General features: G+C 44.0%; 1 protein-coding gene across 2 annotated transcripts in view; it reads right to left on the minus strand.

Annotated features, from left to right (window-relative positions):
• LOC138488902 (sodium channel protein type 2 subunit alpha-like) overlaps positions 1 to 25,538 on the minus strand; it is a 1,546,115-nt gene that overhangs the window by 858,384 nt on the left and 662,193 nt on the right. For both annotated transcript variants that reach the window (XM_069616296.1, XM_069616295.1), the window contains exon 4: positions 8,231 to 8,320. In XM_069616296.1, the coding sequence (XP_069472397.1) occupies positions 8,231 to 8,320 (90 nt within the window). The remainder of the gene's footprint in view (positions 1 to 8,230; positions 8,321 to 25,538) is intronic.

Below are 25,538 nucleotides of genomic sequence, written 5' to 3' on the forward strand. Positions count from 1 at the left end.
CTGCATCAAATGCCACCTAATTCTATTGGCCCAGTGAGATGAGCCCAAGCCGAGAACCATCAGCCTCACACATGAACTCGGTTGAGAGCCATTGGCAGAAGCTATTTTCTCCAACTTCAAACTCCACTACACATTATGCCTTGTCTGTCCTTTAATGAAAGGTCCACGGCTGCAATACCGCTACTTCCAACAGGATTGGACTACAAAAACAGCCTCTGTTTCAGTCTCCAAAACTACCTCATGGAAAATCTTCAAAAGAGCCCAAAATGCAGTAGCCATACTCACCTTTAGAATTCTAAATCACCCCAGTCAAGAAAATAAATCACTTCAAAACCTGACGCATCGACCACTGCGCTTACCTGGGAAATAGCCCAGTTTCCTTCCTGAGTCAGTAACAGTACTACAACCATTGAAGGTCCAGTGATGCTGATTTAGTACTAGTTCCTAGCTTCAGCATGAAAAGACATGGCTTAAAAGAAACGTCTTGCTTTATGGCCTCACATGTACAAGTTATAGCTACTCTTAATGTAGACAGCACATACCAGTGCATATTCAGTCACCACAATTCAGGCCCCAACTGACATCTAAAGAACACTTACACAGCATCCTCCAGTCACCATTCCCTGAGCTGTCACTCACAGACACCAACAGTCTACCAGTATGCATGGAAGGCCAGCAGGAAAAAGACAATAACATCTCATCCATGCATTCAACCAAATACATGGTGCCACAGTATGCTTACATGACCAGGAATACAAAGACAATGGGCCTCATTACAAGTTTGGAGGTAGCCATGCTTAATAAGGGCATGGCTACCCCCAAACTCGGGTCCGCGTCCCGCGAAAGGGGAATTACCGGGCCATTCTGACCTCGTTGGGCCCGGTAATGACTCTTTTGGCGGGACCCGGAGCCGGTACGTCCCCATTCCCATTGAGCCCCATAGGGCTCAATGGGAATGGGGAGGATGGTAGCAGCAGTACCGTTCATAACGGTACCGTTGCTACCATCCTGTTCTGCTCGCAGGTGCCGCTCTGCACGCCTGGTCTGACCAGGCGTGCAGAGCGGCAACCGCGAGCAGAACTCGTAATGTAGCGGTACAGTGATAACGGTGCCGGCAGCACTACCGGTGCCTTTATCACTGTACCGCCACTGTTGTAATGAGGCCCAATGTGTCTATAGAAGCCACGCTGGTATTTGCATCAGAATTATGAACTATCCCTCGAGAGCATTAGCTGCTCCACGTTCCTTGGACATTCTCTCTACTCAAGGTCAATCAGACTAAATCCAAGCATGTTCCTCTCTCCAGAGGTTTGACTAATGGTCCGTTAGATGCGAAATGGAAAATCTGAAATACCTAGGAATTGTGTCTCCTCAAGACCTTTTTGCTCGGATCAGTGTGAACACCGATGGCCTGCTAAGAGAATTAACCTCTGACATTGAAGCATGAATAAAAATTAAACTGGCAGTTTGGGGCAATGCAAACTCTATCAAAATGAATGCGCTCTCTCGAGTTCTATGAAAACCTATATCCATACTTGGCCTCATTTCTATCGTACCTCAGAAGGAAATGAAAAGAGGTCTTAGGAGGTGACGGACAAAGCCTCTTTCAGTTATGGATATGCTTTCTTGTCCTACAGAAGAATAGGGTGTCAATCTCCTGGCCTGAGACTGCATCATCACTCTAGTATCCACATGCAGGCAAGCCACTGGAAAAGGACAGTGAAGAGACGGGTGAGCATATCACACTTAAAACAAACTTTATGAGTTTGGTTTCTGACAGAATTATATTTTATTGTAAGTATGTTCCATGGCTAGATTGCCCACCATCTCCCATGCCAGGAAGGAACGGCTATATTTACACAGAGCACAGACGATACGCCTGCTCAGTATTACTTCCCACCCAATACTGGGGAATCCTGATGTCACACAGAGTAGAAGTGAAAAGTGGCTGCGGAACGATTGCTCAAAACTAATTCAGGTCCACTAGAAAATGGGCAATAGTAATGTGAAGGCATTCTAGGATGCTCAATCTGAATACAGCACATTTGATAATGAACAGACACATTACAAAGAACTTTGAACTGCAGTGAACCCCATCCTGATAGTTTCAGTAGATATGGCATCACAGATGCAAAGACTGGTGGGAACGATTGTCATTAGAGGTCTGAAACTAGAGTGGTTGTACTACCAAATCAACAGCTGCTGTAATTCTTACTGGGATCCTGCGACAGAAAAATGTGAAGCGGTTATGGGTCTTACTGTAGGAGAGTCTCAGTGGTGAAACGTTCTGTCAAATATCAAGCTCTGCTTCAGAGATCCGTAGATGAGGAGGTTGCAACAGAGGACATTGTTCAGAGAATACTGCCACCTGCTCTACCCCTGGAGAAGAAACACCAATTAGGACTAGTGAAATCAGATTAATACTGGAAATGTAACTGTGAAGGTTTGCCACCTGGTAAGGGTGTAAAAGCCCTAGCCGTTTCGATTTTCATTAACGATGAAATGATGTGGGTAATCCGTCTCAGAAAGAGTGGTCTGCCAGCCAGAACCTCCTTTCATTAAACTCCATGCCAAAAAGGATAACATACAACAGTGCCTTGCAACATCAGTAACATGGTCTGTAGCTCCTGATCTCCAGCAGAAAATCATAATCATTTAATTATCCTTACCTACTGCCTGGTGGAAGAATAATCTGGAATTATAAGATATATCTAGATTTTGGTATGGTGGCCGGTTGTTCACATAATTATTACAGGCATATCTGATTTGTAGCATATCAGTGTCAACTATGCAAGCTCAAACCAGCTATGATAGGCTATGTGGCTTCCAGGCACCCTGCTTGCCTGCATTCCAGTGAATGAAACACATGGCAGGATGCCTGCTTCTGTTGACTCTTTGGGAGGATGGGTAATTCTTCCATGCCAGCCCCTGCAGCTTATAACAGGAGATCTCCTCAGAACCAGGCTTTAAGAGGCACTTCCATATCAAATGCCTGTCTCACTCTGGTGGGTGGCACCGCAAGGAAACTTTGAAGCATCAGTCCAATAGAAGGGTGGATTTAGATCAGTCAGAGAGCACAAGTGGGCTTTAGCAAGTGTTCCTCCATCTTTTTCACAGTGGACTTTTCTCTCCTTCCTGTCCCCTCCACTTCCTGTCAAACAAGCTACTCTGAGTATAACATCAGGAGGCATGGGTAACTTTTCCCAAGGACCAGGAAGTGAGCTTGCTTTCACCTGACCCCCTTTGACCTTTTACCTATAAATTAGGGGGGTCTACAACAACTTTGATTTACTTTTAGACCTTCAAGGACATCAGGAAGAATTCACTGAACCCTGTTGGGAGAGAAGTCCTTTCCAAAGCCCTCTGCCAGAGGTAAGACATTTGTTCCAAGGCAAAGGAAGGCTCTTCTCTCTACCCATCCCCAGGGCACATTGGGGGGTGGGGTGACTTTGCTGAGGACCTAGGCATAAAACTCTGCTAGCAAATCCAAGGACTTAGCATCACAGTGCGACTAGAACCACTGGATCTTTGCGCCACTAATTGACCAGAACCAATGGTACTCATTGTTTCAAACTGTACTCGACTGCTGAATGACTCCTAGGGATCCATCAACCTGGAAAACATGATGCTCCCTTTGAACCACATGAAGCACCACTCAAACACAACACCTGCTGTCTTCCTAGTTGCTGCTCTTTTTCCCTACTTAAGGAGCCCTCCAACCTCTTTTCCTTTGCAGATGGGGAGCAGGTGTAAGTGGATCTTGGTCACCTGACCTAAGCCCCGCCAACCTGGTGCCTTCCAGGATGCTGCTCTTTTCCTCCACTTAGCAAGCCTCGCCCACCTGGTGCCTTCCTGGTTACCGCTCTTTTTCCCTACTTAAGGAGCACTCCAGCCTCCTTTCCTTTGCAGATGGGGAGAAGGTGGGTCTAGGTCACCTGGCCTAAGCACCACCCACCTTCTTAGCCCTGCCTCTTCCTTCCTGCTCTTAACTCTTAGATCAAGGGCATCTCTCTCAGCAGGCAAGCATGCACCAAGATGCGTTTACTCCCTCTGTCCCCACAGGCCATGCACAGCCCTCTGGTCCCCCCTGATGTTTCCTTGTGCCCCCTCCTTCTCGCACACACAGGTGATGCATGTTTTGCTTGATTCTTCTACCCCCCCCAGCCTACTTCTGCAGGAGTCTGTCCTGATACATTCTGGTTTCACCATCACCGTCTTGTGGCCAATGCTGGATTTGACATTTATGGACTTCATTGATTCACGGTGTGTCACCCTTTCTAATGGTGGCCCTGAATCATGCTGTTCCCATCTTCATCTTGTATCCAGGCTTGCCAAATTATGTGTTACTACTGACTTATGCAATTGTATTTGCTCTCCACTCTTGCTTCTCCACTATTTTTGACTGCTTACCCCTCTGTTCTCTCCTCCTCTCCCTTTACCCTTTTCCTATCTCCTCCCCTCGTCCCCTTACTTTCTTCTATGCACTTACTCTGTCAGAATTGTCCCAGACCTGGCATGATAGCAGCCTCATTTTTCTCCTCCCTCTCCCCTTACTTGTCCCCCCCCACTCCAACACTATCTGAAATGTTGTCAGGCCTAGTATGATAGCCGCTTGTTTTGTTCCTCCCCTCTCCCTCACCTTTTGTTTTCTCCGGCTCTACCAGAAATGTTGTCTGGCCTAGTACGGTAGTCGCCTGTCTGTTTCCATTTCCTTCCCACTCTCCCCCTCCCTTCCTTACCTATGTCTTAGTTCTTGCACTATCTGAAATGTCGTTAGGCCAAGTACGATAATTAATTTCACATCCTTACAGTTCATGGCCTGTAAGAATGTCATTGTATTTTCCCTTGTTCCCTCCCTTGCCTCGAAGTGCTTTGAAACACATTGTGTATAGGCACTATATAAATAAACTATCATGCCATATATCATATCATATCATATCAATGCTGTCTTGCTACCTGGGATCAACACAACTCGCCAGTCTTGAACCTGGTTCCACCTGCAAGCCTCGCATCTTGATGCCTGGTTCAAATCAATCGAACCACCTAAGAAATTGAATCGGGTATTTTGAGAGGCCTTGTCTCCTTGGTCCATATTTGGAGCCTTAGAGACACTTTAAGTATATAGTTGCCTCTTTTTCCAATTGAACGTATCCTTTTGAGTGACGTTACTGCAATTCATGGCTTTTTCCTCTCTGTTTAAGTATCCAAAGCACCTACACATATTTGTTCTACATTTCTTTCTTCTTTTACAAGGGTGTGCTTTTAATAGTTAGTTTTATAATTGATCTGTTTGATTAAAGAAACTTGATATGATTTGATAGGTACTATTGCTATTTGGGTCACATTGAACCCCTTCTTAGAGTATAGCGTTTCCTCAGCCTACGTTAACTCAAAGGAGACATATCTCTTGATTGGCTGTGCCTGTTTTACTTTTATGATTCGGGTCACTGTTGGTTTGTAGAGGTGCAAGGGTTAAGTGAGTGGTTTAGCCACCACTAATCTTGTACTCTTGCAGAGAACCACGATCTGTGAGTCATAGGATTTGGTTATTTTAGAAAGACACTGCAGTGGAAAGAAGTTTCTGAAAGAGGTATTTTGATTTTAAGAAATTGATTTCCCCTGAACTCCCTCCTTCACAAACACCCTTAATGCAACCTTTGTGTTTATTGCGTTTCATAAATACGAGCTTGTGTGGCTGCTAAAAGCTGTTACAACTGGCAACAGAGAAGGCGAAAGAAAATACAAAAGAGAGCCACTGCCCATGTGTTATGGCATTGGTGGACGATTTTGGTATCATGAGGAATGTGCTTATCCTTTACTTTGTAAAAATGGGAGAAGTGCAAGGAAGGGGGGGGTGCAGCGGAAAGTGCAGAGCCAAGGAAAGCAGATAAATAGTAGATCATAAATAACTAATAAATAACAACAAGCAACTATCAGTGGAAGTGCATCCAACAGGTGGCAAGTGCTGGTTTAAGGCCACAGACAGGGTGAGTCTGTTAAGTGCAGAAAGAAAAAGGGGGGGGCTGTATGGTTACAGATCCAGGCCCCAGTGCAAGGGATTGTGTAGGCATTGCAGGGCGTGCTTTGCCGCTTAACTCGTAGCAATGTTCCTGCTGCTTGTGGGTTACATGTTACTAAGAGGCCTTCTACCCAGTTTGGAATGAGATGAAATCCACGTGCTGTTTTATTGTTTGCTTCATTGTTTTCTCTGCATCATTGTTTTACAATCAGTCCATTGTTCGATGCTCAGTTACAATCTTGGGGTAGGCACGCACCCAGAAAAATGCTAAATAAATGCTGTTGCAACAGCACCTCTGGCCATGCATGATAGTAGGCATAGGTTATCTAAAGATTTCCTCTTTTTTTCTCTTCCAAAAAATGCATGTATTATTCATGCCAGCGTATAACTGTTAAATTAGCGGTGAGCTTTATTGACAAAGGGCAATGCAATATCCCTTTCATCCTTATCATGTCAATCACCAGGCAAAATGAATGTTTTATGTTTTTCTGTTTATATCAGCTTGGATGTCTTTTGAGATAGGATGAAACACGTTGCTGCTCGGCATCCTAACCATCCGAATATGAAAACATTGGGGTTTGTTCTGACAGCTGTTTGAAACTGCTACAGTGGTGATTCAGTGCAGTAATACAGCATAACGTAACATACAGAGTGGCGCTGTGAGGATTTGGCTTTGATGTGGGTGGTCGATCCTTTTCGGTATTGGCCCCTACATTATGGAATGCTCTGCCACTCCACCTGAGAACTCAGACTGCTTATCTTCCCTTCAGGAAGCTACTAAAAACCCATCCTTTTGGTTCCCTCACTGCTTCTTAGGTTGTGGTTCGTATTTCGTAAAATTCTTCATGTGCTCAGTGCCTTGATGCCTTCGGGCCATAGTGTGCTTTGTAATTCTTAAATAAATAAATATGCTCACAGGAGTAGGATGCCCTGATTTCAGGATTGCACACCTTCAAAAGAGAGTGAAATAGACCGACACAAAAAGAAATAGATGTGAAGAGCTATAGAGAAAGAAAGCAGAGAGATAACATTGAAGAGAAACAAACATCAGCATTAGACATGCATGCATTGAATTTCTGTTTTTATTGCAAAACACATACACGTTTATACATATAAGCATCCATATAGTGATAGAGAGATGGAGAGCTATAAACATGCATGCATACACAAATTGCAAGTCTGAAAACAACTCAAAAGTCAGAACCTGAAACTGAAGTACCCGTGCAAAGGAGGGATAGGTGAAACCTACACATCACACCATATTGGTAAGAGACATCGAGATGATGATGTTTACAGCAAAAACAAAATGTCTGGTCGAATATCGAGCAAAGGCAAAATGCCAAGAGGAAGATTCACAAAGAAACCCAGCATTGGAATGCAAGGTCACTTTGCACCTGCATTGTGCATCTTGCAAGTGCCTGAATCTGACACAATATGTGCAGGGAGGTCTCGTTGCAGGAGCAAGAAAGCCCCTCTATGCATACCTAAGTGTACCCATTGCATAATTCACCTCATGTGGATGGTGAGCTGGGGTCAGCCTTCTTCCCACTTGACATCAGTGAATGCAGATGCATTAATGGGCCTTGAAATGCATGTCAATGCGAATGCAGTTTTTTTATTTACACTTTCGTTTGAGTGTAAGAGTGGTGTTAGAGGGCTAAAAGGACCACTGGAAGCATTGCACATTGCCTTATGCCTGGTTTATGACACAGGAGACCAGGCATAGGGAAAAGATGGAGATAATGGCACAGTTGTAAGTGCACCCCGATCTGAATCAGGGATGTGCACGTAACTGTGCAGTTAACCTAGTATGCACCTACCTACATCCTGTCGACACGCAACATTACCGCACTTGACCTCTGTGCGTGCGCGCAGTGGCGCATTCGGATTCAGTTTTGTGGATCAGCACACCCACCGGCGCAGGCGTTTTGTCCACTTTCGTGTGCCCTGCACACATGAGTGAGGAGCATTGTTTGAGAAACAGCCTCGGGCAGAATTTTCATTGAGCAGGCAAAATGCATTGCAACCTTATACGTCAATTCCACTAAATGCAATTTCCAATATTCCCGTGAATAACGTTTGCATCACAATATATGAATAGTACAACAACTGAAGAACATTGGTAACAAATAATACAGCAAATAGTAAACTGAAGCACAGAAAGAGCAAAAGTCACTTTTTTACATGTCTAGTAGATGTATGTTGACTTACTCTACATTCTTGGTCCATTCCGGTGGGTTACTCATGGTCATAAACACACAGTTGGTTAAGATGGTGCACATGATGAGCATGCTGAATAAGGTGCACGTCGGTTAAGGAATAGATTGGTGCAATGAAAGAGACACAATGCATCTATACGGGTGCCACACAGGGACTGACTTGGCAGATAGCGCAATACACATCATCAGTTATTTGCATCATTCACATTATGCAAGCATGCTGAATAATGTGCACCTCGGTTAAGGAATAGATTGGTGCAATGACATAGACACGCTACATCAATACGGGTGCTACATAGGGACAGACTTGGCAGATAGCGCAATACACATCATCAGTTATTTGCATCATTCACATTATGCAAGGCACCAAGATACTAATGTGTGTCAAACAAAGAGTGCAGTCAGCTGACCATCACACAGGCTGGGATGAGTGTCATTCTGAAAGTCGTACATAGATACACCTGCTGGTTTCCAGAGATCGCAAGCATCGTCAGTCCTGGGTTTTACCTTCACAGCACGTTGAATTATTGGTGCATTTCAGACCTGGCCCTGGCCCCGCCTTTTAGAGTCACATCTCATTGCTTTCGGGTACATTGTAGTCATGCATTCACAGCACGTACAGGAAGGCAAACTGGCATGTGATACAAATGGCAGGATTTATAGAGCGTGATTGGAGAGATCAGTTTCAGCAACTCGAAGTGTGCATGAAGTGATGATTTTAGGTGGAAAAATGGATGGTGCTTTTTCTGCATTACTGGCTTTATCAGGTTTTAGAATGTTCATTTTACAAAGTTACTTTGCACCGCGTGTAGTGTCGTGCAGCAGAAGCGAAAACATGCATATTATCGAATTGTGGCAATACTGACTCTTGCAATTATTGTAAAGCAAGCCATCAAATGAACACCATTGAGTGTGATGATATTAACATGCATTAGTTAAAATGTTCTGAAGCTACTAGTAGTCAGTGTGATGCAGTGATGCTTTCTTATTTTCTTGTGATACATCTTTCTAGTAAGTGTGAATGTTTGAGTGATTTGCATTGCTGTTGGTGCAACTGGTACCAAAGCCTTCACACATCAAAGTTAGCAAACTCATTTTCAAAGATAACAAATACATCACAAAGTAAACCCCTTCTTTTAAATTGCTTAGTTTAATTCCATTATGTATGGTCGATACACATACATGACTGATTTGCTTTTTTAGTGCTTCAAATCTTGTATCACATCACACAACAAAACAGAGGTGTAGCCAGGACTGTCTAACAAGTGGAGCCTGAAGCTAAGGTACTTGTGCCCACCTCACTGACATCAACATAAAGAAAGTCCAGTGGAAGAACTCTGTTTTTGTTTTTTGGACTCACATCACTGTGTGCTCTGATAATCATTTAGATGGTGTGTGTTTTTTTAATTAGTTAAAGGGATACGTTAGACCACAATAGTCCCTTCTCTCTGCACTTATGAGCCACCCGTTGGCTGCCCTTTTTGAGCTACCTGCGCTCCCCTCCCCTTTGCATTTATCCCTTTCCACTTCCCTGCACTTGCGCGATCTGAATGACACGAGGCCTAGTAAGATCGTTGTTTTCTCCCCCCTCTGTTCTCCCTCCTTCTCTTGTTGCACCTAGAAACACTTGTATACAGGCGTGTTATAAATGCCATATCATATCATATCCATAGTCAAGACTTTGGCCTGGTTGTAGGTACATGCTAAGAAATTGCCCCAGTAAAATAATGTATATCTCCTTCAATTGGGGAGGCCCCTGAACCAGGCCCATATGTGCAAGAAATCCTGAATACAGCACCTTTGATGGTGTGGCTAACTCCTACGATGGGGAAATACACTAGAAGCAGTAAAGTATATCTTGGCAATAGTATCAGGATGAGTGAACCCTAAGTGTTTCAAGGGAATGCTAACCTTCCCCCATGACCCTCCTCTGCCTTCTCTGTCTTTAGGTCTCTGGCACTGCCTGCAGGGTCCTCTGCCCTTTACTAGTGCTGGTAGTTGTCTTGGGTACTCAAAAGCTACGCTGATTGGTTGGTTCCTGGCTTCTCTGATTGTGATTGGTTCTTGCCTCATTCTGCTATTTCTTTCCCAGGTTTTTGGCCTTTGTCTAATGCTCAAAAGGCAACAGAGGGGTGTAATTATTACTTCACCGTTGGCGTGTACTCTTTTTCAATGAACATGAAGCAGTCGTGTGCTCTGGAATCGATTTAAATGTAGTGAATATAAGTATCTCAAAGTACAAGTTTATTTCAAGAGAAATAAACAATACACGTGTCCTGGTCCTTAATCGAACAGCAGATTTTGGGAAACTTTCCAGCATGATAAAAACGTGAGTAATCAATTCGTTTCGAAGATTAAACAACATATTTCCCTAAAAAGCCTTTGCAAAGTGTATGTAGTTTCTCATGTGAATTGCTCCAGAAAGGATCATGTTTCGACTTGGTTCTTAACAGTAATTTAATTGTAGAGATTGATTTGCACATATAAGAGTCCATTCTATTGATCAACACTGTGAGTTTGGTAAAGCAATCAGTATGAATACCCATCGGTCCCACAACCACCTTTGTGAAAAGGGTTTTTTCATCCATGGTAGGTCTTACGTATTCAACACAATTCATGGATATCGCTGCATTTCATGTATATCATTCTTTTCATTTTTAAATATTACAAGTCATGAAGAGTCAGAGCTGTATTATCACCCCCTCCCGCGCCCCTGTGCATGAATAGCTAGAGTGAGGTGGGCAGGCACTGAACCAAACATTACAGTTTGTGAACTAGTTACCAATATCTCTAGAGAAACCTCAGAGGGCCTGGGGGGAGTCGAGGGGAGAGGACGATGCAAGTGCCCTTGGGCCTCTCTGAGAAGTTGCTACAGAGCTACTAGAAACAAGTACGTTAACTGTTGCCTCCACAGACTCCAGTACCCACTCTTGGTGGTATTCAACAAACTGAATATTCTGTGCTTTCTTGCGGCCGCCTCTCTTTGGCATCACTGTCTCTTCCTCTAACTCCCTAGTGGTGCAACGGGAAGTACGTGCTGAAGGCGGAGATGGCAACCAGGTCTGACTTGGCATTCTCTCTCACTTTCTCTACAGTGAGTTTACTGACAATGTTTTTGATCATTTCTGAAGTAGGTGTAAAGCTCAGAACAGACAGCTTCTAAATGTGCTTGAAATAATGTAGTGTTATTTTTTTGGTTTTTTTGCAATAGGTAAGAAAATAATACTTTGATCAGATATGCAAACGGTAAGGCATATTACAGTCGGAACATTCTAACTTCTGGGTGCTTTACAAAGGATCAACGCACATTGATTGGTACAGGAGCTAGGATGTGAAGGAGAGGAAGTTAGAAAGATACAATTGAAGCATTGCACGGCTAAACAGTAAAGCAGAGGGGCTTCTGCTGATATGGGCAGTAATTTCACAGGAACTACTGCCAAGCCTGTTTACCATTACCACCACTCAGTTTGGTGGAATTACCACCAGGTTACAATTGGGGTAATTTCACTGAGGTACATCATCCATGTTTTGGAGGTAATGGGAAGGATGTACAAGCAGTATGTTTGAACCCAATCCTCCAATTTACGTCCAATGTCTGAATGTGTGCAGGTGGGAAATTGGTAGGAACTTGTCTCAGAAGTGTCAGTAAACCCATTACCACCCTTTAACTGGCATTTATTTCCAATGCCACCAAACTCATATTGTTTCGTTTCTAAATGTACAGTAATATACAATGATGCTGTCTACCATGTGCACTGGTGGAGATTAGATGTGGGTGGGTATGCTGAGAGTGGAGTGTGATGATCTTTCAAAGGAATGAAAGTGATTCTTCAGGACAATCTCGAATCTGGATATGGTGGGACTATCCTTGATGCCTGGGGCAGGCAGAGGTTTCAATGGTAAGGAGAAGCGTTGGTTGAGGAGAGCGTGAAAATGAAAGTCAAGGGACAAAGAGCAATGGGGAATAGTCGACTAGGTGGGGATGGTCTAGCTTATGAATAGATATGAAGACAATTAGAGTATGTATTATCTTGGGCAGCCAACCAGGCAGCTTGGAATGCGGGCTGTAATCACTGCTAGAAGCCCGCATTCCAAGCGTTGGTTTACTTCACTGTTGCAGCTGACAAATACTCTGTCAGTGCAAATAAGACCAGGTTCACTTGCATATTTCTTTTTTAAATTGCAGAGTGGGGGAGGCCAGGGTCAGCAAAGGGCTTGGTTCTGCAGTAAAACAATTCCTTTGGTTCGGGGTCCCAGCCCGCAAATAAGAGACTGACATTGTATAAGGCAGCTTGGAAGGCCACCAACCCCAAGATTGGTCTTTTGCCAACCCCCCCCCATCTTTCCTCTGTACATTTCAGTGGGTTCCCCCTGCACTGCCGCCACAGTCACACCCATCCACCACTTACCTCTACCAGCCCCTGCCACCTTTACTAGCTTCCTTCCAGGCGGCTATTCCAAAAACGGACATATTCGCATCACGCACCATGTTACAGACTTTTATATGTCGACTTTTCAGGGAAACGGTCAAGAGACCTCAATCGATTCCTTTTCATGTATGTGACATCGTTTTTAGGTGTTCACAATAAACATTTATAATATTTACCTGTCATCCTGTTTGGCTTCTTTTTTTCCTGCATTATGTCCCTTTGAATCCAGAGCTGTATAATGTCCCGCAAGATGAATTCTGTGTTCCAACATGTGCTAGTCTTCCTTATTACCTCCTGGCTACAAAGGGTATCCTCGGATTGGCATGGCAGAGAGAAATGCCCAGGAATATACTGGACTGTTCCCGCTGAAGCTTCCTTTCTTCCACATAAACTCTTCTCCACAATCTCCAAGAGCATGAGGAGCTTACCAGCAGGGCTCTAATGCATGGTGTGTTACAGTTCCCCTTCGGCTCGGGACCACTAACTTGGGCCATGGAGGCCTACCATGCATCAGAAGCACCTGGGGGAGGTTCTGAAGAAGTGAGGGCCAGGGATGATCAACTGTCTGAAAGGCAGCTGGGGGTTACACCGGATCATGATTGAGGAGCACGGAGGCAGCAACCAGCCTAGGAACCCGACTGTTGTTATGCTACACGACGAACACTTTTAAAACATAGAGAGACCTCTGCTAAAAACATGACTTTCACATTTTCATTTTTCACGGTTACGTATTTCGGTCTGAGCTGAAAAGGCAGAAGCAGAGCTTTCTCTGTTTCCATGGTAGTAACTGTCTGTAAGAGGTGTAAACGCGTGCCCGCTTTTGACGTGGACTGAAGTTCTTCAGGGCTGATGGTGTAGTGTTCTAATATAGAGATAACACGACAGCCTGGCTTGAAAATAGGCCAGCACTTGGCGCCATGCTGCTGGGCAGAAGAGCAGCAGAATCTTCAGTGTTCACAAGCGGCCAGTGGAATGTGCGGCGCGATGCCCGCAGTCTGAGCTGATGCCAGTGGCAGATAAATGGGAAGACTCAACACATAAGTCATTTCTGAAATCCCTGTACACTCCGCGGAGCTGCACATGCATGCACTTCCTTGCATTTCTGTTTGCATTCCATGGTCCTGGGTTTCCATGCACGTTTACACTTCGGAATGCATGCAGAAGTAAACGGCTGCTTCCATGTGCGTAAAAGGTGGGAAAGAAGGCGGGTTGCATAGGAATCATAGGGCCTCATTATGAGTGAGGCGGTCCGGGAACACCCTTCTTTCAGGACCGCCACACTCCGAGTCTGCCTGCTGGGCCGCTGCACCCGACAGGTCTGACCCAGACGCGCGCAGCGGCCCCGGTAGGCATATGCATCACGGAAGCGCTGCTTTCGTAAACCCATTGTGACTAATAATTTCCGGCACCTAGCTTCCCAGTCCGCCGGGACTTGTAATGTCTCTTTGGCACCGGGAAGCCAGGTGCCGGTAAAATGTTACATGTTACCGCCGGACTCGTAATGAGGCCCATAGTCTCTCAGGCTGCATCAAAATGTGATGCAGGGGGAGAAATTACGGAAGTTGTATGGCGTAGTGGATGGCGATGGCATATTTGAAATGTACTATCCGTGCCACGCGCCACCATACAAACCACTAGAATTAAACAGCCCCAATAATGACAGTTTTCTTAGTTTACCTTTTAAGTGTTTTTAGTCTGAGTAAACATGGCATGCCACTGATTTCTTTATGCTGCTCGTACCTAGAAGCACCTGCTAGGCTCACAAATGCCTGCTCTCTTTGTTACTTGGTCTGGAACCAATGTCTGCCCCAAATAAATGGTGCAGATATGGATCTGGGGTTGTGGTAATCTCCAGAAATGGTACAGTGGGTTCATGCATTTACTCAAGATTGATGGCCATTCCCGTGTGAGGTGCAGGACTGGAGAGGCATTACTAGTTCACAGGAAGTATGTGTGCATGTGGGTATGTTTTTTTCTATGTGCATGTGTGGATGTCTCTGCACACACGTCCTTGCTAATATGTGAGCCTCACCATCTGCTAGATACAGAAATGCATTATCCTTTCTACATTGACTCTCCATGGCATTAAGTCTTGACGGCAAATCATTCGATCTTTTGTTTTTTAAATTACAAAAAATGTTTCTTCCAGAATGTAGGAAATTGTATTGGTATTAATTGGCATGTCCCAATTAGCCTGAAAAGCAGCAGAGGTGTCACTCAGGGAATGGGGGTGAAGGGCTATAGAACCTGGTCTTGCGCTTGTACCCCTGGATAGAAGTTTAGAGTCTACAACCAAAAGGCTAGCTAGCCCCAAGTCTTGTAAGTCCCAACATTAGCATAACCCCGGATCTTTTACAGACCTAACAACACCCCTGCTGAAAATAGTACTAGTCTACAGAGAACTCTAGACGTTTCGTGATTTTTTGGTACATCTAGAAGTCTTGTAGTTGTTGGACATTACTGATTCGACCCCCGTCTTCAAGATATTCCGCTGCACCTGACAATCATATAATCTCCATATTAATCTCCCTCAGACTTTCAGAGTAAAGCACCACTTTCAAGGAACAACATTCCGCTCCCTAGGAAGGACTTTTCCAGCAACAGGATTCCCACTGCAAGACTGCCCCTAACATATCTCTGTCGTGTATACCCTGCATCATCTCCCCACCCTGCACACACACTCTGCATGAACAAATGTACCCATCCTTGCATAACAACTCATCATCCAGCCATGTATCCATATAGCTAATCAAACACACTACATACAATCTCACCACGTAGCAATCCATCCACGCACAAACTCACCAAATACTGTCCTATCTCCCTCCTACCCTACCTCTCTAAACTCTTAGAGTGTCTGCTCTAATCTCAGATTTCATCCTTTGTCACTGATCTATCTCTTCTTCTTCGCTTTCAGTCTGGTTTCCGTCCTCTTCACTCTACTGAGACTGCCCTGACCTGTTTCCTTGACGCTCTTCTCTCAGCACTCTATTCTAAACATTCCTCTTTTGTTATTCTTCTTGACTTATCTGCTGCTTTTGACACTGTGGATCATTCTTTGCTTTTGGAATCTCTCTCTTCCTTTGGTCTTAAGGGCCCTGTTCTTTCCTGGTTCTCCTTTTATCTATTTAACAGAACTTTTTCCTTCTCCTGGGCTGGCATGACCTCCTCGCCTTTCCCCCAAGAGCACAGAGTTCCCCAAGGATCAGTCTTGGGTCCTTTTCTCTTCTCATTGTACACCTCTTAACTTGCTGCCATAATCTCCTCTTGTGGTCTCTCTCATCACTTCTACGCTGATGATACACAGCTTTTTCTATCCTTCTCGTCCTTCACTCCTGAAATCCACTAGACAGCCTGTCTTTCTGCTATCAAATGCTGGATGACCACTCACTCTAAATGCAGGGAAGACTGATGTTCTATTATTCCCTGCTAACACTGTGCCCCCTCATCCCCACCTCCTCTCATATACTTCCCACCCTCTAGTCTCTCTATTTCTCCCACAGCTCGCAATCTTGGCCTCTACTTTGATTCTAATTTCTCTGTTGCTCACCATATTTCTCTTACTACTCGTTCCTGTTGTTTCCATCTCCATAATACTTGTTAAGTTTGTACTTTCATTACTATTAAAGCTACAAAACTCCTTATCTCCTCCTTAATCTTCTCTCGCCTTTACTACTGCTCTACTACTCTTTTTGGTCTCCCGAGTTCTCGTCTTGCTCCCTTTAAATTAATCTATAATTCTTCTGTTCATCTACTTTGCCTTATCTCTTATCGAGATTATATTTCCTCTTCACTTGCCTCACTTGGCTGGTAACCCTTTCACTCCCGACTCAAATTTCCTTTTCTCTGCTTAGTCTTTAAATCTCTCTATGGGCTCGCACCTGGGACTATCTTGCTGCACTTCTATCTTTCTATAGTCCCTCTCGCACTTTCTGTTCTTCTTGTCTCTTTAGACTGAACGTTCCCCGTCCTCTGTGTGCCCAGTACCATTTCCAATCTTTTCAGCTTCTTGCTCCTTTACATTGGAATGCACTATCTCTCTTGTCTGTCACGGTTTACTCTCTTTCGTCTCTTTCTGAAAACCCACCTTCTCCATTGCCCCTGATTGCTTGCTACCAGAATTGATAGCTCAATGTTTACTACCTATCATTACTTTGTACTGTACCCTGTTTTTATAATGTGCAGCACTTTGGTTTAAAATGCTATATAAAATACTATAAAATACAAAATAAACTACAAATGCCTTATGTCCACTCAAGACACACAAACAGACAACTCACCCATTTGTCCATACCCATCAAAACCACATGCACAAACCATGAGCACACACACACACCTATCCATAGCCAGTCCCCAAACTAACACTTCCACACATTTCCCATGCACACATTCATCCACCCATTCATGCAGACACTAAAATGCAGGCACCCATACATGCACAAGTCTGCATCCACACACACACAAACCCACATCTGTTCGTCCAACTCACTCTGTAGTGCACCAGTGCAAGCAAAACCTCATTCACTCACCAAACACATCCGCAAAAGCACCAATGCATGTGCAAATAATAGTATAATGAAACTATAGGAGAAAGTGGAGGAGTCTGAACTAGAAGACAGGCCGTGTGATTTCAACGTGTAGTGTTTCAGAACTAGGACACCTCATCTCTCTAAAATGTCGAATTCCCTAAAAGGAAACTCAAAAAGGTTGAGTGATCATGCGTTTTCCAGCATCCTTATACGAGTCTTGGGTGGATCCCATGCTTGAGAATGTCAAAGGAATATAGGGTTAGCCTTAATTCACAGCGTTCCTTCGTCTTTTAGAAGATGTAGCACGCCGTGATACCCCAGGGTCTGGTCGTGTAACAAATGAAATAAATAAACAAAGAAAGAAAGAAAATCTCACAGCGCAGGAAAAGAAATAAAATAAAGAAATCGAATGCAACCACTATTTGAGAGATCTAAAAGAAACACGGAGGCGATTGGAGGGTGACAGTGCTGGTTTGTGATTTTAGCACATTATACCTTTTCACGGTATTCGTTTCACCCAAAGGGTTTTATTCATCTGTGTGCACAGGCTCGAAGTCCCACGTTGGTTTTGTTTTTTGCAGAGTTGCTCTGGCTCGGCAGTATAAATAGCTCAGCCGTCTCTGCGTGGGCTGTAGTCAGGCCTTCGGAGGGAGCAGAAGTGTTGCTGGTGGTGATCAGTATCTATTAAAGGAACTAATGAGAGGTTTCGAGAGTTTGGGACATTTCTGAGGAGGAAGGGCAGGCGCGCGGCGCTTCAGTGGGATGCACTTTGGAGGAGTGAGGAAGCAGAGTGCTGGAAGGAGAGAGTGACTCACTGTGCGAGCCCGGCACTTGCTCCACATGTTCCTTACTTAAGCCACTTCCCGGGAACCTTTGGGGGCCGGATTGTGGGAGCCACATCCGTGGGTAGGTGTCAATGGGGCACATCTGGCAGGGTCATCTCCCTCACACCTGGCTCTTGAGAATACAGATAAGACGTCAAAAAGTGAGTGACATGGGTGCCTGATACTCTATTGAATATATGGCACTGGAATGTAAAGCCTAGCTTCATCACACCCTTTCCGCACAGTACATTTGGAATATGTCTTTAAATGTCTGAAATTCTCCTGAGTTGCATTCACACAGGAGGGTACATGCAGTGCTTCAGGGGGTCAGATGTGCCTTGAGCACCATGGAAGGGCGCGGGCACACATGGAAGTGTGGGGGCACGGCCTAATAATAATTCCTCTGTGGTCTGTTTAACTGCATGGCAGCAGCTGCCCCAGCGTTGCTGCCTGTTCGGTCTCTAGCGCCCTTCTTCCTTGTTCCTGCACATTCCCAACCCTGCTGTGAAGTCATCAGAAACACTGCATCCTACATATGCATAATGTATTATGCCGCTTCAGGACTTCTGTGGACCCCATTCTGATAGTGTAATAACTGGCTTTGCGTTTGTGAATATCCATGAAGTATTGCCTCTGTCTGTGTTGCACTATGGTTCTGAACCTTAATGGAAAGAATTTCTCTCTGAAGTCAAACTGACTTAACAATGACAGGAACCAGGAAGCTCTGCCTGCTTTTTGGTTCTTTGCTGCGTGGAGTGCAGCCAGGGGCCTGCCAGGAGAGGAGGCCCTCAGGGCAACTAACACAGCAAAAAAGGTTAAAAAAAAGTATTTTTAGCAAATGGGTGATGGTATTGCATGTTCATGATGTATGTTCGTATGCATGTGTGTGTGTGCATGTATGTGTTCGTGTGTTCAGGGGTATATAATGTGTGTGTATGTAATGTGTATGGTTTTATGGGTGGCTGGGTGTGCATATACATTATTGAGTGCCTGGTGAATGGTGCACGTCTGAATGAGCAAGCACATTTTGTGTGTTAATGAGCGAGTGCATGTTGTGTGAATATTGTTTAATGCTGGGATGAGGAGCGCATTTTGGCAGGTCGATGTTAGGGGAGTGAGAGGGGAGAGATGGGCACAGAGGCAGTGGGTGTGGATTGAAGGCAGGCCGGGTGTGCAAACATGTCATTTGTAATGGGAATCCATGATAAAGCAAGCATGATATGTTATGAACTGACCAGGATGACATTTTGGTGCAGCCAGTCTAGTCATTTGTTACTGTGGCATGACATTGTTTACTGGGCATCTATAATAAAGTAAGCATATAAGGGTCATTGTCTCACCAGATCAGTATGAAGGTGCAGCCAGTTAAACATTTTCTTACTGTGGCATGGTATCTTTTTCTGGGCATCTAGGATAATGTAAACATTCTAAGTATTTTTTTGTAGCTGGACTGGCATTTTGGTACAGCCAGTCTAGCTATTTCTTACTGTAGCATGGTATTTTTTTTCTGGGCATCATCAAGGGTAAAGCAAACATGATACGTGTATTATGTGTATAGACCGGCCTATATTGTGAAGCCATGTTTTCTTATTTTGGCAAGGCATTTGTAATGGCAAAGTCAATCGTAGTATGTTGTTAGATGGGGATATTGCCATATATTCGCAGAGCCAGCATGGACATGGTTTCTTACGGTATCATTACTGGCATTATGCGGCAAGGAAACATGACTATGCTCTCATAAGGGAATACTGACACATATTGGTGAATCCAGAATACAAATGTATGGGCACAGCCAGTGTGACAATGTTATACTGGCATATATTGTGGGCAATGGATTCATGGAAATGCACTCGGAAATGCTCCTGTGCACTGGTCGTGACTTGCATCTATTGGACATTTGGATTGAAGGTACAATTCTTTGCAGAAAGTGTGTTGTACAATGCACAATGTTAAGTCATTATTCAAACAATTTTCCCCGGGGGGAACAACCCCAAATCCCCCATGGTTGGTTGGGCTCCCTCGCTATGCTAGGTCACTCTGGCATATTCATGAGAAATACGTATGCTGCCAATGCATTAGTGACTGGTTGGTGAATGAGTTTGAATGTGTGCATGCAAGGTTATGGCCCAGGCAAGAGGCATTGGAACATGGATGTTTTCTTACATGTTTCACAGGCATTTTTAGACAAAGTCAACTTGATGAATGTTATTATATGGCGGGGGTTTGAGCTATGGAGTATATAGTGCATGTGGCACGCAGACGGGATATTTTCTGTGGCATGGCATTTTTTACTCACATAAGGGGCAAGGCCAATGTGATGTGTGTTCTTACATGGGGAGGGTGTAGTCACTGAATGATTCCTTACTGCAATCACTCCTATGAAATATTGTGGTGAGAAAGCATTGAACATGTTAAGAAGCTTTACCATTACATGTATTGCCCTCTCCCTCACCATCTGCTTCCTTCATGCCCCAGATGAAATGGTCAATTTTGTTAATCCCCCACTTTCATTTTTGGGCTTTTGACTGTAGTTGGTAACAATGTTTTTTCATGCTTTGGCACCCTAGTCGAAGGCTTTACTAGATGGTCTTGGGGTGATGTGGGTTGAGTGTTGACTGGGGAATGTCGTTCAATGTGAGTGGATATTCGAGGGTGGTTTAATGAGGGAGGATGAGTAATTAGAGTGGTGAGATGTTGCTACTTGGGCTTTAAGAGTGCAGTATTGAGAGAGTTTTCGTCAGATGTTGCAGGTGCCTGCTAGCTAATGGATGTATTTGGGAGTGGGTATGTTTTGATTTATTACTGGTTAATGAGTGGTGAATGGATGGTTCAGTATGTGTATGGTGCGTGACTGTTTGTGAGTGGTTGATGGTGATTGCAGTGAGAAGTGGCTTTGGTGACTAGTAGGGAGCATGTGTTGTGTGTGGAAGGGTATTTAGTATGTAAATTCATGAGCATGTGGAGTGATAAGTGGTTGTAGGTTAGTGGAGTGATCAGCGATTTTTGGTGAGTGGAGTGACCAATAAAGGACCTGGTGTTTATGATTGAGGAGATGAGTGATGGTCGGTGAGTGAGGTGGTGAGTAACTTAATAATAACAGTAAAGTTAGTAGCACAGCCTGTTAATTGTACAACAGGGTGTATTCGTCAATTACCTCGAAGCAATGTGAGGTGGTCTCAGCATTTTCTGCAGATTAAAACAAGGGCACTTGTGAAACAAGGCCCTTTAACCAAACCCACGACTGTCATTGGACTAAGATCTTTATTGAACTGTTGTTACCACAACTCCCCTTAAACTGCCCTTTTCGCAAGCCTTGAGGCTGAATGACAATGCTGGTCTATGCCTTCAGAGCCTCTGGTGTGCATTGGCCCTGGACAGAGGAAGTGGGAGTGGCGTCACTTTCCTACTTGGGGCTTATATTCCTGTCTAAATTAAAAAGGACATGGATACAAAAGCCCAATTATGTTTTGGAAAACGGCGATTCAGTCGACATGTGATTTGACATTTATTGCACTGTTCTAAATAAAATGAAAGGGTTTACTTGTATTTTGAATATATATTAATTGGTCTCTCACTCTGTCTTCAGTCATTTTATTTATAAGCACTATCTGTGTCGTTTTGGCTTGTGTATATGTATTAGGCATTTGCCAGATATTGCAATTAGAAAGCCATGCACTCACACTACGCTGCATCTGCTTTTATGGCATTCTCACCCACTTCCTTCCCCTTCCTGCCCAAATAACATCCTGTTGGGATCTTTAAGCTAACTTTCTTAAGCCTCGCCATCAAACTTTGCCCTCAAAGTGTCTGACAGTGTCTTGGTTTATGTATATGTATTAGGCATTTGCCAGGTACTGCTATTGGATGGTCATGTATTTACACTCTTTTGTATCTGCTTTCATGGTATTCCCACCCACTTCCTGCCCCTCCCTGCTCAAAACACATTCTACTGGGATCTTTAAGCTAGTTTTTTCAATCCTCACCATCAAACTTTTTGCTTGAAGTGTGTGACAGTGTGTTTTTTAATGTAGTGTAATGAGATTTGCAGTGTACTGTTGTGATAAAAATGTGGTATGTATTCAGCATTTGCCAGGTACTGCTATTGGATGGTCATGTATTTACACTCTTTTGTATCTGCTTTCATGGTATTCCCACCCACTTCCTGCCCCTCCCTGCTCAAAACACATTCTACTGGGATCTTTAAGCTAGTTTTTTCAATCCTCACCATCAAACTTTGTGCTTGAAGTGTGTGGCAGTGTGTTTTTTTAATGTAGTGTAATGAGATTTGCAGTGTACTGTTGTGATAAAAATGTGGTATGTAGTCAACGTTTGCCAGGTACTGCTATTGGATGGCCATGAATGCACACCATTTTGCATCTGATTTCATGGCATTCCCACCCACTTTGTGCCCCTCTCCACCCAAAACACATCCTGTTGGGATCTCTGAGCTAGCGTTATCAAGCTTCGCCATCAAACCTTGTGCTCAAAGGTTTTGACTTTTTTTGTAAAAGCAGTCTAATGAGAGTTACAGTCTACTGGTGGGATACAAATGTGTTAATTAGGTCTGTCTTCAGCCACTCTATTTATAAGCACTATGTGTAACGGTTCAGACTGCGCATATGTATTAGGCATTTACCAGGTACTGCTATTAGATGGACATGTATTCACACCATTTGGAATCTGGTTTCATGGCATTCCCACCTACTTCTTCCCCCACCCCGTCCAAAACACATCCTGTTGGGATCTGCAGAATTCGGAGAGTTACAGACTAGTGGTGTGATTAAAATGGGTTAACCAGGTTTGTCTTCAGCTACTCTATTTATGAGCACTACGGTTGTCGTTTTGGCTTGTGTATATGTATTAGGCCTTTGCCAGGTAACGATTTTAGATGGCCATGTGCTCACACCATTTTGCATCTGCTTTCATGGCATTCCCACCCACATTTTGCCCTTCATCTTCACCACCTATAATACATCCTGTTGGGATATCTGAGTTAGCTCTATCAAGCCCCACCATCAAATGTGTTGCTTTAAGTGCCTGAATGTGTTTTTTTAAAGAAGTCTTCTGAGAGTTACAGACTACTGGCATGATAAAAATGTGTTAACCAGGTCTGTCTTCAACTACTATATTGATAAGCATTATGAATGTCCTTCCTTCATTGATGTCCTGTTAAAAACACACATTGAGAAAGCCAACGGTTTTGGCTTGTGAATATGTACCAGGCATTTGCTATTAGAATGCCCTGTACTTACACCATTTTACATCTGCTTTTGTGAATAGCCAATTAATATTACAATGGCAACGGTAGGCACATCCCTTTTATATGCCTACACAAAAGGCCAAACTGTTGCTATTGTTAATGCTTGTTAACTATGCATGCTAGGACTTACAGTTATTCACTGAACTATATCTGTTGACAGACCTCTGAAAACCTCATTGCGCTTTACTGGACTTCACTGTATATATGACAGCCCTCAAAAATAAATGTACAATACAAACATTTCAAGATGTCTCAACATCATGCATTCCATTATGTATCTTGAAGCAAACTATGTATGTACTAAACGACTATGTATGTACTAAACGTGAAACTTTGGAAAAGACATTATTACATTTCCTTTTATTAAAAAAAGGAACATTTTATTAAATGAATATATGTTTTTTAACATATTTAAACAATTTAAGAAAATACCAAAAAGCCAAAACTATTGCCGTTGGCAATGCTTGGTTCTCTAATGCATTTAATTTGACAGGGCATGGGACAGTCTATCACTGCCATGTTGCTTCTAATACACTAAGCTCATACATAAGTGTTTTTATCATTCAATGCAAATTAGAAAGTTTCTGTGAGTAGAGCAAGCAGTTTATGGTATTTATCACCCAGTACACAATGGAGATATCACCTACCCCACTAGGTGGAAATAGAGGTGCTGCCATTATATTGGACTGCCTTTTTGGCCACGGGATAGCTCCGCTCCTCTAGGAGTAGATGCAGGAAGGAGTGAAGCTAGGGGCATGCTGGGAATATGATTTTCCAGCTGAGAGAGCATTACATGCCCTAGTCCTCTTGAGGAAGTAATCTAAAAGCAAAAAGAGGCATTTCTCATGGTGACAGAGACATTTGAAGCACACCTACCCGGAAGCCCTCTTTCCAGCATGCCTCTGCTTATCTCAGAGGTTAGAATTCTGCATGATTATATCCGCATTGAAGTAACGGGTCATATTGCACAGGAAGGGGCTATTATTTCGAAGTGACCTAGTTATTAAATGACTATGTCAGTCACAATTCATGTGAACTTTAGAAACTAGTGCTAGGCCAGAACACATTCTATGGGTGTAGTCCTAGTTAGTATCATGGCTTCATGATTATATCAGCTGGTTGCAATAATAGTACATTCATGCATTGTTATATGCATCTTTGCATTTTAAAAGGAATATGGTTTGCACACTGAACTCAAAGTGTTACCTTGAAATGGTAAGATTAGCCTTTCATATCATCTGTGTGACACAAACACTGGACAGACACCTATGCCGACACCTACGTCAACACTTCTTCCAGGCACACTGTCACTGACATCCTCTTTGTCGCTCCCTCCCCGGACCTATGGACTCCACATATGGTCTCTGTCCCCTCTCGTTTCTCCTCATCACCCATTAATGGAGGCACCAGATGGGAAGTACTATTGGTGGGCTTCTCATCCTCTAGGTGCATCCTTAATGTCTAACACAATGGCACTGTCATGGCTTCCGGGATCTCAGCCCAACCTTCTCCTTCTTGATAGGTGTCTTCCATCTCTCATTAACTTCCTCCCTTCTAGCACCACTCCTCTGGCGGCCACACCCCTTGCCCCTTCTCCACCTCCGATGGGCATACCACATCCATGTATCCCTCCTTGGAAGACCTTCAAAGGTGGTAGCTAGGTCCACCTTGTTACCCTCAACTCCCGCTCTGCCGTCAAATGTGTTTCTGATATTTGTCTCCTTCTCAAAGACTTGGAATTCAATGTTATCACTCTCACTGAGACGTGGTTAACTGCCAGCTCTCTCACTGCTTTTGACACACTCCTGCCTGAGGGTTGCAAGATCCTCTTCAACTCCAGGCCTAACTGGTCTGGAGGCGGAGTGGCCTTGATCTTCCCAGACTGGATCCCTGCTACTATCATTCCCACTCAATCCTATTCCTCTGAATGCCTCGTCTGCAGGCTCAGCATCTCTCCAACCCTTTGCTGACTCTCACCACCATCTACAGGACCCATAGCCCGATTATACTCTTCCTCTATGAGAGGTCTATCCTCACCTCTTCCCTTCTTGCTCTGCCTCCATCAAGATTCACTTTGACTCTCCTGAAGTGGCCACTGGACTCTTCCGCAACCTCTTCAATGTTTTCTCCCTCACCATTTATCCCTCTGGTCTGACGCACTCTGCCAGACATAACTTGGATGCTCTCATCACCTCAGACATTCCTATCACCAACCCTCACACTATGCCTCTCTCGTGGTCTGATCATTCCCTCCTGT

Source organism: Ambystoma mexicanum, chromosome 9, assembly GCF_040938575.1.
Source record: "Ambystoma mexicanum isolate Mex_15411 chromosome 9, UKY_AmexF1_1, whole genome shotgun sequence".
NCBI classification, from domain to species: Eukaryota; Metazoa; Chordata; class Amphibia; order Caudata; family Ambystomatidae; genus Ambystoma; species Ambystoma mexicanum.